Source organism: Carex rostrata, chromosome 7 (assembly GCF_964058835.1).
Source record: "Carex rostrata chromosome 7, lpCarRost1.2, whole genome shotgun sequence".
Taxonomy (NCBI): domain Eukaryota; kingdom Viridiplantae; phylum Streptophyta; class Magnoliopsida; order Poales; family Cyperaceae; genus Carex; species Carex rostrata.
This window is the reverse complement of record NC_135924.1, coordinates 14,582,449-14,597,014: the sequence shown is the minus strand read 5'-3', so window position 1 is coordinate 14,597,014 and position 14,566 is coordinate 14,582,449. Positions and strand designations below refer to the sequence as shown.

The following is a 14,566-nucleotide window of genomic DNA, read 5'->3' as shown; positions in this document are numbered from 1 at the left end:
ATGGAATGAGGAAGACGAGGATGAGAGCATTCACCGTCTTTGTGCTACTCACATAGCAGAAAACATGAAGAAGCACCATTGCAATGACCAGGCAATCAAGTACTTCAGGATATGTGTGGCGAAGAGGAAGATGAGGAGATATAAGTAAGGAATGCAAGCAATGGGGGATGTATGTGACCGTGCTCTGAATTGGTTGGATGGTGTGGGTAAGTATCTGGATCAAGATGAGAACGAGTGTCCAAAACCATGGAAGATATTCCAAGCGCTGGATGGGGGTTACCGTTGGGGAATTATGACTACGAACGGATCCGAGTCGCTCAATAATGTCTCCATGTCATCTCGTAGGTTGCCGGTAGCAGCAATAATTGAGGACACATTTTACAAATGTCAGCAATGGTTTGCTCAAAGGATGGCAAAAGCAGAATTTGAAGCAAGCCAGGGTCAACAATTCTCATGTCGTGTGCACAAGGTATTTTATTTTTTAAATTTTAAATTATTCTATTTTCATTCAATTATCACCAATTTTTCGTAGTTGATTAACAAACGGTGCGGGAGGTCACAATCTATGACAACGCTTTGTGGATTTGGCAACTGGAACGAGTTTGAGATAACAACAACACAAGAGAAAGTTAATGCATACATGTCTGACGCTTCTGGCCAATTTACCAAGGCCAATTACAAATACACGGTGGTAACCACGGATGATAACACGGTTACATGCACATGCCAGAAGCCGCAATTAAACAGAATACCATGTTCTTATGTTATGGCAGTGTGCCGTCTCCGAGGCATCGACCCTGGCAAGTTCGTACATTACTACTGCCACATCCAAACACTAATCAACACATGGATGGGTGAATGGAATGTTATGACAATCAGTCTAATTGGTCGAAAAATGAAGGCCCAACCCTTGTTCCAAATGACAAAAATATTACTTTGGGTCGAAGGCGAGTCAATATGATTCCGATGTGGCTTGATTTACTGCATAATAGAAGGAGATGACATCAGGCTGGTCGAGATACACAGGAACAACAAAACAGAGCTGCTCGAGATGCACGAGGTAGTTAACTCATATTTTTAAATTAAATTCCAACTTTAAAAAAAATTAATAATAACAATACATTTTTGTTTGTCAATTTTTAGGTTGAGAGAGAGGCAAGCAATGTATTTTTATCTAGTAGTCAATTTTATGTTGTGATTGCATTGCTTGTTTGTTGTAATATTTTGAACAATATTATTTAGGAGTACTTTTATTGTATTGAATATTTATTTCATGTTTGTTAGGCATATCTTAATTTAATATTTCTAAATCAAACTACTTCTTCGTACATAAGCAGTTAACGAATGACATTGCCAACATAATATTTCTTCTGACAAACGTAAAATATTTTCCGAATTAAATACCATACACAACTATAATTACAACTATTTTCAAAACAAAAAAAATCAAAACAACAAAAATATAAAATTTGCTAACACTAAAACAGAAACAAAAAACAAACGAACAAACGGGCCGCATCTCCTAGAATGCGGCCATGGCATTTTTCGAATTTTGACAAAACCGTGGCATTTTGGTTTATTATTTTTGAGATTATGGTATATTTAAAAATTGGGGGGGCCTAATACCCTCTTGTTTTTTTTTATAAAAAAACAATATTTTGTTCTGTATTCGTACTTATTATCAATTCGACAAATTTCATATTCTAAAATCATCAGCAGACATTTAACTCGAAAAATAAACAAATACTTGGATTAAGTTTATTTTTACTTGTTAACATAATATCAACTGTTGTGTTAAGCAAATATGCTGAAATTAATGTATCTACAATTCAATGCAGACAATTTAGGCCCTTTGTGAGTTTCAGTTATCTTATCTTATTATAACAAAGATGCATTATATATTATATAAAAAAATCCCGTTAGAATGTCCTTATAACGCACTATATGTTGGTCAAATCATGTTTTTATATTAATTTGCATCTCATTTCAGATTCTATATTGTTGGATCTGGGTACTAATCTCGATTTGTACCAAATTTTCATGGTCGATATATACCACGTAAGATGAATCAATCCTAGAAACAATTTTCAACACACTTCATTTCAGAAACCTATAAAAAAAGCAAGCAGCTAATTTCCAAAAAAAAAAAAAAAAAAAAAAAAGGCAAGCAATTGTAACAGAATAATTTCATAACTACCAATCATTCTTGGCTTCATCTCAGTTGACATGTACTCCACATAATAAGAAAATAATATGAAAATTACAAAATACACAGAAACAACCCTAAATGCCTCTCATGAATCCTAGTTAGAGACAAGAGGTGAACCGAGCTTGTTGGAGATCAGAGGTGAACCGAGCTTGTTCTCCAATGGGCTAAAGGGAAGCTGGGGCCTGTTCTTCAGAGACCGTAGAGATGCCAGATGCCCCTCAATTTTGCTGCTGAACTTAGGTAGCTCAGTCACTGGCACCTCTGCCTCCGTCTCTTTCGCCACTGGGGCTCCCAGAGGATCCTGTTCACACAAAAAAGGAAAAAGGTAACAATGAATCAGTAAGCTCTAATCAATAAAAGATTGCTGTGGTGGCTGATGTTGCTGCTTTGTAAGGAGAGGACGTTTCCCAGTTTCGATGGTACCAGTATTGCAGCTGGCACAACATCTTTATTTTGTGGTACATATTTCTTTGTAAGGGGAGGAGATCCAGCCGTTTTACTCATATTTCTTTAATAGGTTTTTTGGATGGATTTCGTATTGTATCCGTTTCAGTTTTTCAAGAAAGAGGAAGAAAAAAAACCCATACCAGTACCACACTGATACATACAATCCACAAACCCCATTACCAATAATAATAATCCAAATAAAACATACCCTGAGAAGGAGAAACACAAAATCCTGATTGTTGTTCTTCTCATTAAAGTACACCTCCAATACTTCTCGCAGTGTACACAAGGTCGCATCCTGTGGCACCTTTATTTTCTTAATCATACTTCCAGAAGAATCCTTTGAAACCTCCCATTTGACATACACATCCAAACCCTCCTCTTCTTCCACCTCTCCTCCTCCTCTGACTTCTCTCAGACCAAGTGGAGTAACTGGTTTTACCATAATTGGACTCCCTGCAAGTGCCGCTACCAGTTGATTCTTCGCAGAGAACGGCTCAGCATTCTCATCTCCATATGTCTGAATCTGACCCTTGTTATCATCTTTCTTTGCCAACTCCCGGTAATTACCACATAGGCGGAATATGGTCTCGATTCGGGTCTGTCTATCCTCCTCAGCTAACTGCACTGGTACTGTTTCATCCTTTCTTTCTTCCTCCACTACTTCCTTATCTACCTCTTCCGAGGAATCCTCTGCCTCGAAAATCGTGCTGAGAAGCACCTGGTCACGATCCTCACTCATCGCCTCCTCCTCAATTGTTGGCAGCAAATTACGGTTCCAGGAAGGAACAGTTGTTGTAATTGTATCCTCTTTAACCTCCTTCACATCCAGAAATGCACTGCTGCTACTCACCTGCTGATCTCCATAATCTAATTCCATTGATTTAACCATGCTCTGATCTCCTGCCACGTCAGCAAGCCGTGTGGCAACGTACCCAAAATTCATGACCTCCTGGCCTCTGAACTCAAATTCCGTCAATCTGTTTTTCAGCAATTCAATCTCGTTCTCCTGCCTTACAACCTTCTCCTCCATCCTTTTTACCATGAATTTCGCACTTGCCAGCTCATCATCCTTCAAGGATAGGGACTTTAGAGCCTGGTCCCGCTCCTTGAGGAGGACCCGTTTGTCACGCTGGAGCTCGCATATGTGCTGGTTCATGAGTGCGATTTGCGAGGCAAGAAGGTTGATGGATTCGGAATTGGTTTGAGAGGAGGGCTTGGGAGTTGCCGGGTGGGCTGCCCGCACTATGCATTTGGCCTTGGCACCATATTCAAGGGTCGATATCGTCTTGTGCATCTCACGTGGGTCTGGGCTCGCACACAGAATCATCAGTATTTTTGACTTATCATCCAAAAATGAATCCTGTAGCAATTAAATATGTTAAAATATAGCAAGAAAAGGGGAGAATGGATACACATTGAAAAAGTATCAAAATTACACTGACGAATAAGTAACAGCTTCTTGTGTGTCAAACATGCATGGTCTCCAAAAGGATACATTATGTAAAAAAGAATAGTTAAGTAGATGCCTCGGAGATATATAATTTGGTGGCATAGTAATTTCTCCTTCTGGCAACTTCTCATCCAATTTTATAATTTTATTTGTTCAGTGAACTTTGTTGCTATCAAGACCTTGGTCCATCGCATTTAATTGGTAATTCTAAGTGCTAACATGAAGAAGATGCTGTGTACCAGATTGAAATGGTATCCTTGTACTGATTATAGACTTCTAAAAATAGAAAAAAATAAAGTTATAAAATAATAGTGACCTGGAGGAGCATGGTCAATTTGCTGTCACGAAACGGCACATGCGAGTCGCCATTGGCGATGGATTCCACCACTCTCTTCAATGCTATGTTTCCTTGGTTTATTTTTGCAGTCTGTTATATAATTGACAAGAGAAATAAGTTAGCATAATCATTTAATTACAGCCTTTGGTTATATTTCAAAAGATATTGTAGGTTTACAGAGAATGGTTTTGGGGTTTGCACACGAAAAAATAATCACCCACAAAAAGAATATATTGTTTACAACTATGTGTACCTAAAGTTGCCATATGTTATAGAAATAACATAAAAGTAGGCATAATATAGTGTTTGAGAAATTAAATATGTAGAAACTTGAAAGTCTGTTAGTTATAAATATGATTTTTTTTTCTGATTTACTGAAATCAAGAGAAATAAGTACCTGCATTTTGGCTTCAAAGCCGGTTTGACCAGCAGCTTCAATGTTTTCTGAGCCGGCCATGTCAACTAGCATTAGCCTTCCACCAACAGATGGCACATCCAATATAATCTGTCACCAAATTGATATTTTAAATTAGACTCTACAAAAATAAGTGCAACTTTTTTGTTTACTACTGTATAATTCCAGAAATCAGTTTTTGTCAGATAAGCTGTGCCAGTAGAACTTTCTGGCTTACTGCTGATATAATAAACATGCAATTCCACATGCGAACTGCTGGTGTTTCGGTAATGAGAACCAAATACTTAAAATATTTTAATCACCTTTTAGATACAGTTCTGAGAATGAATGGGAAATGACCATTTCACAAAATTCTGAATATTGGAATACTTAGGCTAAGATTTGAGTAGAATCAGATAGTCTACCAAAGCAGGCTCAATTAGCATATTTGAATCTAATTTTTCGGTGTTAGACATCCACATTTTTTTCTCTCAATTTGAGTGTATTTCAGTAATTTAACCAATACTATTGTGAGAACTTTCAGTAATTGACCAATGATTATAACACAAAAGGGACAAATCAGTAAATCTACCATGCAGTGGCTCCTAGAGCTTCTCTCATTACAGAGTGTACTTTTCACGATCCGCCGCTTCTCAACCTTAGCAACCTCTCGTGAAATCTTTCCTGCCTCATTTCCAGAAAGGTAGGTTGGGTTCTTAGCCTTCTTCCCTATAATTTCAAGCCGGGCCTGAAATTATTCAAAATTGTTCAGTTGTTCTGTGTTTGTTACTAGAATTGAGACTGTAAAAATTGTATATGTTGCTTTATACAGTAATATTATTCAAGTAGTTTTCTAAATATAACCAAGGAAGCGTCTGTACCATATTTTTGGTAGCAGTATCTGTAAAAAACTTCTAGTTCCAATTCTAGTGTCTGAAAAAGTGAGACTGTAAAAATAAAAGAAGATACAAACGAATTACCCTCTGTGAATTTCCCTTGAATACATTATTACCAGCACCACCATTCAAGTTGGCTGATAGAAGATCATAGATTTCTTCATTGTAGATCTCCAAAACAGCAACTCTGACAAAAATGCCGAGCTTGAAGCCGGTCTCATCAGAATCTCCCTGCTCATGAGCCCCATCTTCCAGTATATCCTTTAGAGCTCTGTACACTATACCGGGCTCTCTTGCACTGCCAAACATGGTGTGGCTTTTACCCGACCCGGTAGGCCCGTACATCATGATAGTGCATTTCGACCCAACCCGCACACCTTCAACCCGTGACTTGACAAATTTATTGTAGAAGACATCTAAGTTTTCATTTTCTGAGACCGAGACCCCATCTAGAGTGAAATCACGGTAGCCAATGTCGGTACGGACCTTAATGGATCGGCCATCCGGCGGGATCTCGATCAACGGGTTGTGAGTCCTCTCCTTTGACTCAGGGTGGTCTCGGATCCGGCCAATAACTTCAACTGGGTGCTCAGTTGGCACAGAGGAGAGGTGGTTGTGGGCCCCATTTCCGGTTTTTGGTGTGGGAAACTGGAGGCGTTGCCTAGGATGAGGAGTCCTACAAGGGGTATTGTACGTTTGGGTTGGATTTGGGATCGATTTTGGCGTAGGTGCCATGAAGGATTTGATGAGTTAGGGTTTTAGACGGTTTGAAATTAATGGAAAGAGTATTGTTGCTTGGCAATTCAGGTTTTATTTCTATGTTTCTTGAATCCAATAGAGCTCTAAAAAAAGGATTGATTCGTTTTAAAGATTGGATCTTGTAATTGGAGGCGAATGGAGAAAAGAGGCGGTGAGAGAGAGAGAGAGAGAGAGAGAAAGAGAGGTGGGGGGCAAGGGGTCGAGAGCACTTTGGTAGGTTAACGTTTTAATTTTGGAATTTGAAAATGAGAGAAGAGAGCCGTTGGAACCAGGTTTATTCAACGGCTTCTTTATAGTCACGATCTTCTGATGCTATGCGACGTATGTTCCCATGTAGCTATTAATTGACTGTGGTACCCACAACCAAACATGGGGATAGTGTTCAAACTGGAGTGGTCCACCTGTCAGTTGATGATCACGCGGTAAAAGGTTCTTAAAAGCTTAGCAGATCTTTTGTGCACGTGACCGTGACCCTATAGTAAATTGCACAATATAGCGGATCAATTTTCTAATTAATATACGACTCATTACACGATATCTATTGGGACTTGGATTGTAAAGATCCTGATATTTTTATTCAGACCGTGTGATTTAAAATTAACGCGTCAGATATATTTGCTAAATCGGATGACTTGGAACAAAAGAACATAAACCACGTTCAACTATTAATTTTTTAAAATGTTGTAACCCATCCTTCGCGCTGATATATACATCCTTCGCAGATAATTAATGGAGTAAAAGAAAATAAAAAAAGACGGTAAATCATATATTGTATGCAAAGTAGCCAACACAAAAAATCATTGTATGACCAAGCGTGTTGCTTCATTCTTATTTTGAGCATATACTAAAATAACCCGATTGGACACCTGCATGATTCCGAAACAAACTAAACTAAAACATCCCAACACATTTAAAATAAAATAAATGTTTCATAATAAGTTTTTAAATTAAAACATTTCTTTTAAACATTTTCGAACTTGTACGAAAACTCATTGCTAATTAATAAAGGACAATTAATTAGCAACAAAAAATATTTATTTTTGACTTAGATTCAAAACGACTAATTACACGTAGAATTAGATTAGTTATAAAATAACGAACTGCTCGACTTAGAAATAATTAGAAAAACACATAAAATAGGTAAACATTTCTTTTCTAAAATTTTGTAAAACCAATTTACGTATCTAAATTATAATATAACTAAAAGTATATTTTAATACTTATTAGTTTAGTAATAATTACATAATTTATGCATGTTTATAAAAATAATAGCATTAGGAATTTTTAATAATAAGTTAACTTTCGAAACCACATTTCGACCGATTTAAAATAATTAGAGTTAAGCTAAAATAAATCAAATAGATAAGTAATTAGAATATATTAATAGGTAAGACACGTTTAAAATTACCGTAACTCACAAATAATTATTTTTGCGAATATTTTGACATTAGAATTTTTACAAGCAATTTATCTTCAAATTAAATTATTAAAAATATAAATTATTTTAGAATAAATTAGATTAATTTAGATCAAAGTAAATGATTAATATTTGACTAACCAGTTCAGTTAGACTGACTGAATCGGTAATCTTTATAAAATTGAAATAATCGAGAGTTTGACTTACACATTAATTGGGGCCGAGGGTTAGAATAAATTAGAGTAAATATTAATTAGTTATAATTACGTAATTTCATATCAGCAGATCTAGTACGAGTCTGATCCGTGGACTGATCCGGTTTGTTGGGTTTCGAGGAACGGTTCAAACCCATTTAATTAGCTTAAGCTGCGGAAAGAGTAAAACAAAAAATTTTACATCTAACTTAAGCTACGGATTAAATGAATCAAGAAGATTCGTTTAATCCTATTTACAGATCTACTCCATAATTGATTTCCTAAAGCATTAAATCTATTTACAAATTAAATAGATTAATATAACAATTTATACCTTGATTCCAAATCTCAGTTGGAATGCAGACCGAGCGAGTAGAGCCTCACCAGGGATGGAATCGACTCGCAGTATCACACGTGTGATACCTCTATTGGTTATCCACCAGGACTAACCGGAGAGCGATTTACTTCTTCTGCCAGAAATACCGTAAACCGCAGAATTCTGCATAAACACTATTCACCGAAATAGGGACAGATTAAATATATTTAAGACTCCAAGTTATTCAGTTTCACTTAAAAAGCAAAACACGAAATACCGCAGAGTTTGCAAAAATATATTTTTCCGAATCTCGTAATAACCGAAATCAGGGAAGAGAGAAAAACCGATTAACAAAGTAATCAGATTAACATGTGAATTAGCAAATTTTCTCTCTACCCTCACCCCTCTATTTATAGTGTTTTGAGGAGGTTCGCAAAAGACCAAAATACCCCTCAAAACAAATCTATTTACCAAAAGCCCTTGACACCTCATCCTTTAATATGTGAAAAGACCAAAATACCCCTTCCACACCCTTCCACACTCTTCTCCATGTTTCTACACCCCTAAGGTGTCATGCAAGGTGGCATAGGTGTGAAATGACCATTTTGCCCTTGGCCCATTAAGGCATGAATAGTAAAAGGCTTTGATTTTGGGCTTTGACTTTGGGCCTTTAATTTTAATTAAGGCTTTGATTATTTTGGGCTTTTAAACCCATAATTCAAATCCATAATTAACAAATTAAAATCCAAATCAAATATATATAATTGTCATATACAATTATATTTCTTTTCGGTTGTTGTTCGGTAACTTTTATACAACGTAACGTGTACGTTTATAAATTAACCGTTGTTTCTGCTTGTCATTCTAAATGACATTTATAATTTAATTATATCACGTATAATTAATTATAACCATCTTAATATTAATTATAATCAATTTATAATTAATCAGTAAGATTCTCCGAGTAGCTCCTATATGGTGTGACCCAATAGGATCTGTGTTATGTTGGTAAACAGAGTTAAAACTGTTTTAACTTCTGTTAGTCATGGGTGGCATCTGGCAACACATCATGACCATCCAATTACACAGATGATGCTGTACTGTACAATATCACGATCCAGTAAACAATTTACTTGTGTCAGTTCTTCTGTCTCATAGCTATCAGATCAGTTTTAAGGTAGATATGTGTCATCCTTGTTAACTGTATCTTTTCTTGATCTTGAGTAGATTATCAAATATAATTACTCTTGTAATTATACCGCATGCAGATAATCTAACTCTATCAAGGGGCCCAGTGATGCTATAGCTCGTATAGAGATACGAGGGACAAATAGTATTCTTGGCAGACTATCACTTCCTCAGCTAAGTTATATATATGGAAATGCTACCGTTATGGCTGCTTTTTACGGACAGCGTTAGATAACACTCACTCATATATATTTCTTAGTGGGAACGATAAATACCTCATACTGTAGAACTTTGACACTGAATGAAAACATTAATGACACGAACACAATTCTATTTAATGTTTCATTCGGGGTCTGTCAAATACCATGTTCCTAGAACATGTATCTATGTGATTAAAATGACATCTCGTGTCAGGTGGTTTGTAAAACTTAACCATCTTTTAATCCACATACTAACCTTATAGCGGTAATTAGTGTTCCTGCTAATTACCTTGGTCAGTGACTTTTAAGAGTATATATTATCTATATTATGGAGTTTCACAATTTCAGTCATGAACTCGAAATGATCCATAATTTCAATAATACTCAAGGCAACAAAATGATATATAAATAAACATTCAATTCATGAACAAAGCTTTATGATTAACTTATCGTATTATTGACTTCTAGATTATTACAAACTAACAATCTCCCACTTAAGCTAGGAGTCAATCATCGTAGGCCCTACTTATATACAAAACTCTATATTCTCTAAGATCTCGTAGATCATGAGAAAATCTCACAGCCAATCTTCTATGTGTTCCAGACTCATAGAAGCATTAAGCATCTCGTGCTTGGCTTGGGAAGAGGTTTTGTGAGTGGATCAGCTGTGTTGCTGATTGTGTCAATTTTTGCATATCTTTACATCACCTTTATATTAATTATATCTTTTATAATTAATTATAAACATCTTATTATGTTTACAATCTTAGGTGATAACGTCGTAAACAAGAAACATATCCTTAGTTCTCCTCAAGAACTTAAGGATATTCTTTACAGCATTCCAGTGTTTTATGCCTGGATTAGCCTGATATCTACTCGTCACACTCAAAGCGTACGAGACATCAGGGCGAGTGCACAACATGGCGTTTATGATAGAGCCAATAGCCGAAGCGTATGGTACTCTACTCATAGTGCTTTGCTCATCAGTTGTCGAAAGACACTGAGTCTTGCTAAGCTGTGTACCATGATCCACTGGCAGGAATTCTCTCTTAGAATCCTGTATGCTGAACTGATTCAGCACTTTGTTAGTGTAACCACTAATCACAAGCTCGGAATCACCACCATAGACGAGAAACATATCCTTAGTTCTTCTTAAGTACTTAAGGATATTCTTTGCAGCAATCCAGTGCTCTTTGCCTAGATTAGCCTGATATCTACTCGTCACACTCAAACGTACGAGACATCAGGGCGAGTGCACAACATGGCGTACATGATAGAGCCAATAGCCGAAGCGTATGGTACTCTACTCATATTGCTTCGCTCATCAGTAGTCGAAGGACACTGAGTCTTGCTTAGCTGAACACCATGAGACATTGGCAGGAATTCTCTCTTAGAATCCTGCATGCTGAACCGATTCAGCACTTTGTCAATGTATGTGCTTTGACTTAAACCTATAAGTCTATTTGATCTATCTCGGTAGATCTTTATGCCTAATATATAGACAGCCTCGCCCAAGTCCTTCATTGAAAAGACTTTCTTCAACGAAGACTTGGCTTGTTGCAAAAGAGGAATATCATTTCCCATTAGTAGTATGTCATCTACATATAGGATAAGAAAAGCGATGGCACTCCCACTAGTCTTTCTGTATACACATGGTTCTTCTTCGCATCTGACGAAGTCAAGCTTTTTGACTTCTTCATCAAATCGAAGATTCCAACTCCGTGATGCTTGCTTCAATCCATAAATGGATTTAAGAAGCTTGCACACCTTCCCAGCATTCTTTGAATCCTCAAAACCCTCAGGCTGTGTCATTTACACATCCTCTTCTAAATTTCCATTTAAGAAGGCGGTTTTGACATCCATTTGCCATATTTCATAATCATGAAATGCGGCAATTGCTAGGAGTATCCGAATTGACTTAAACATAGCCACGGGCGAAAAAGTTTCATCATAATCTACACCGAGAATCTGTTTGAAACCTTTCGCTACTAGCCGTGCTTTGTATACAGTCATCTTACCATCCATGTCTGTTTTCATTTTGAAAACCCACTTGTTAGCTATGGGTTTTATCCCATCAGGTGGTACAACTAGGTTCCATACCGTGTTGTCATACATGGACTGTATTTCGGATCTCATGGCCTCCAATCATTTATCAGAGTCGGGCCTATCCATTGCTTCCGCATAGGTCAAAGGATCTTCAGTGTCATAGGCTGAGATCTCGTGCAGTCCCAAGTACCTTTCAGGTGCATGGACTACTCTTGTTGACCTACGTAGTACTCGTTCTTCGGGCTGTTGAACTTGATCCACAACTGTCTGCAGATCCAGTTCTACTTCAACTTGCGTTGAAGTACTTGAGCTCGGGACTAGAACCTCATCCACAGCTACTTGTGGATTTGGAACTTCCAGATGCTCATCAGCCGAAGTATCAAGAGGTGGGTTAATCTGATCTGGTTCAGATATTGTATTATGTGATGTATCTTGAATTTCTTCAAGTATTACATTACTCCCACTACTTCCTTTTGCGAGAAACTCGTTCTCCAAAAATATACCATGACGAGCAACAACTATTTTGTTCTCGGATTGGTAATAGAAGTAATATCCTTTCGTTTCCTTAGGATACCCTACGAAAAAGCATTTGTCAGCTTTGGGATCAAGTTTGCCAGACGTCGGACGTTTGACAAATACTTCGCAACCCCATATTTTAAGATAAGACATATTTGGGATTTTCCCAAACCATAATTTGTATGGAGTCTTTTCTACTGACTTGGATGGAACCATGTTTATTGTTCGTGCAGCAGTTTCTAGTGCGTGCCCCCAGAACGATTTCGGAAGGGTGGCTTCACTCATCATGGAACGAACCATGTCTAACAGAGTTCGATTCCGTCTCTCAGAAACACCGTTCCACTGCGGTGCCCCCGGAGGTGTGAGCTGTGAGACTATCCCACATTCCTTTAAGTACTCTTTAAACTCAAAACTCAAGTATTCGCCTCCACGGTCAGAACGTAGAGCCTTAATACTTTTGTTCAATTGATTTTCTACTTCAGTCTTGAATTCTTTGAACTTGTCAAATGATTCAGACTTATGTCTCATCAAGTAGACATAACCGTATCTACTGTAATCATCAGTAAACGTGATAAAGTAAGAAAAACCATTTCTTGTGCAAGTACTCATAGGTCCACATAGATCCGTGTGTATAAGACTTAACAAGTCACTTGCCCTTTCGCCCTTTTTGGAGAAAGGCGTTTTGGTCATTTTACCTCGTATACAAGATTCGCATGTGTCAATTGATTCCAGATCAAATTTACCAAGAAGTCCATTTTTATGTAACTTCTTGATGCGTTTCTCATTTATATGACCAAGGCGACAATGCCACATGTAAGTCGTGCTTTCATGTGATGCTTTGAGTCGTTTGTTATTTATGTTAAACACGGGTTTATTCATTTCCAGTATATAAAGACCATTCATCATATATGAAGATCCATAATATAATTCATCTTTGTATATAGAACATCTATTGTCCTTTATTACTAAAGAGAAACCATTCATCTCTAAACATGAGATTGAAATGATGTTTCTGGAAATGCTAGGAACAAAATATACATTTTCTAGTTCCATTACAAGCCCGCTGGGTAGACACAACTCTATATTACCAGCTGTTACGGCTGCAACTCGTGCTCCGTTTTCAACTTGGAGTTGTATCTCCTTGTTATGTAGCTTCCTCCTATTTTTCAGTGCTTGCATATTTGAACAAATATGAGCACATGATCCGGTATCCAGTACCCAATCATTAATAGAGGTTGCAACGTTAACTTCAATAACATTGATACTTGAGACTGAGACTTTTGAGACATTCTCAAATTTCATATCTTCAAGATACTTCGGGCAGTTTCTCTTCCAGTGACCTTTGCTATTGCTGAAATAGCAGTCAAAGTTAGCAGAAACTTTTATCTTGGGAGAGTTCGTTCCTAGAACCAACTTCCTTTTGCCTTTGTACTTCGGAGCCACCTTCTTTGGGGCTTTCTCTATTTTCCTCCCACCTTCTTGGATCATGAGGACATGAGAGCTATTCTCAATGTCTTTATCAGTGATCCTCAGCATCCCTTGGGGCTCCTGCAAGCTTTTATCTAACTCTTGCTTATGGGAGTTCACAATGAACTCCGAATAGCTAGGAGGAAATGAGTTCAGGATAACTTCCGTGGCCAACTCGTGGCTCCACGGACAGTTAAGCTTCTCCAGTTTCTCATCATCGCTTGTCATACGAAGCGTGTGAGTACTGACAGAGCTGCTCTCTACTATTTCAGCAGGGACCGGTGTATTTAGGATATATTCTCTTTTCTCACGTATGTCTATCTTTTCGAGTAGGGAGCGTAAAGAGAAAGACGTTTCTTTAGCCATATTACTACAATGTTAAATGTAAAGATTTTAGCTTTATTCATGTAACATTTTATTCTAATAATAAAACTCCCACTGCAAATTTGTTCTATTCCCGTTTTGCAGTAGGACCAAGATCCCTATTTTCACTAACAACCAAGGCAGTGTATGCATATCATGGCTATCAGTTATCTTAGGTAAGCAAACTTGCTAATCACACCTCTTTGTGATTCTTGGTTTCGTTAAAACATCACGTGTATTTAACGAAGACTTTGCCCCAAGCCCAAAACTGTTTTGGAAATCATTGGTAAGTAACCTCACTCTATTTGGTTTGATATGTCGGACATAACCCTCGACCACCAAAGGTAAAAGGCGATGTCTACTG

At 37.3% G+C, this 14,566-nt stretch overlaps 1 protein-coding gene across 1 annotated transcript; it reads right to left on the bottom strand.

Moving 5' to 3' along the window:
* Window positions 1-2,072: 2,072 nt before the first annotated feature.
* Window positions 2,073-6,649, bottom strand: LOC144557378 (P-loop containing nucleoside triphosphate hydrolases superfamily protein). The gene is made up of 6 exons (XM_078305943.1): window positions 5,821-6,649; window positions 5,433-5,588; window positions 4,844-4,951; window positions 4,426-4,536; window positions 2,865-4,019; window positions 2,073-2,510 (listed from the first exon to the last, which is right to left on the bottom strand). The coding sequence occupies exons 1-6, from the start codon at window positions 6,469-6,471 to the stop codon at window positions 2,304-2,306; spliced, it is 2,388 nt and encodes a 795-aa protein (XP_078162069.1). The 5' UTR covers window positions 6,472-6,649; the 3' UTR covers window positions 2,073-2,303.
* Between the last annotated feature and the right edge of the window lie 7,917 nt (window positions 6,650-14,566).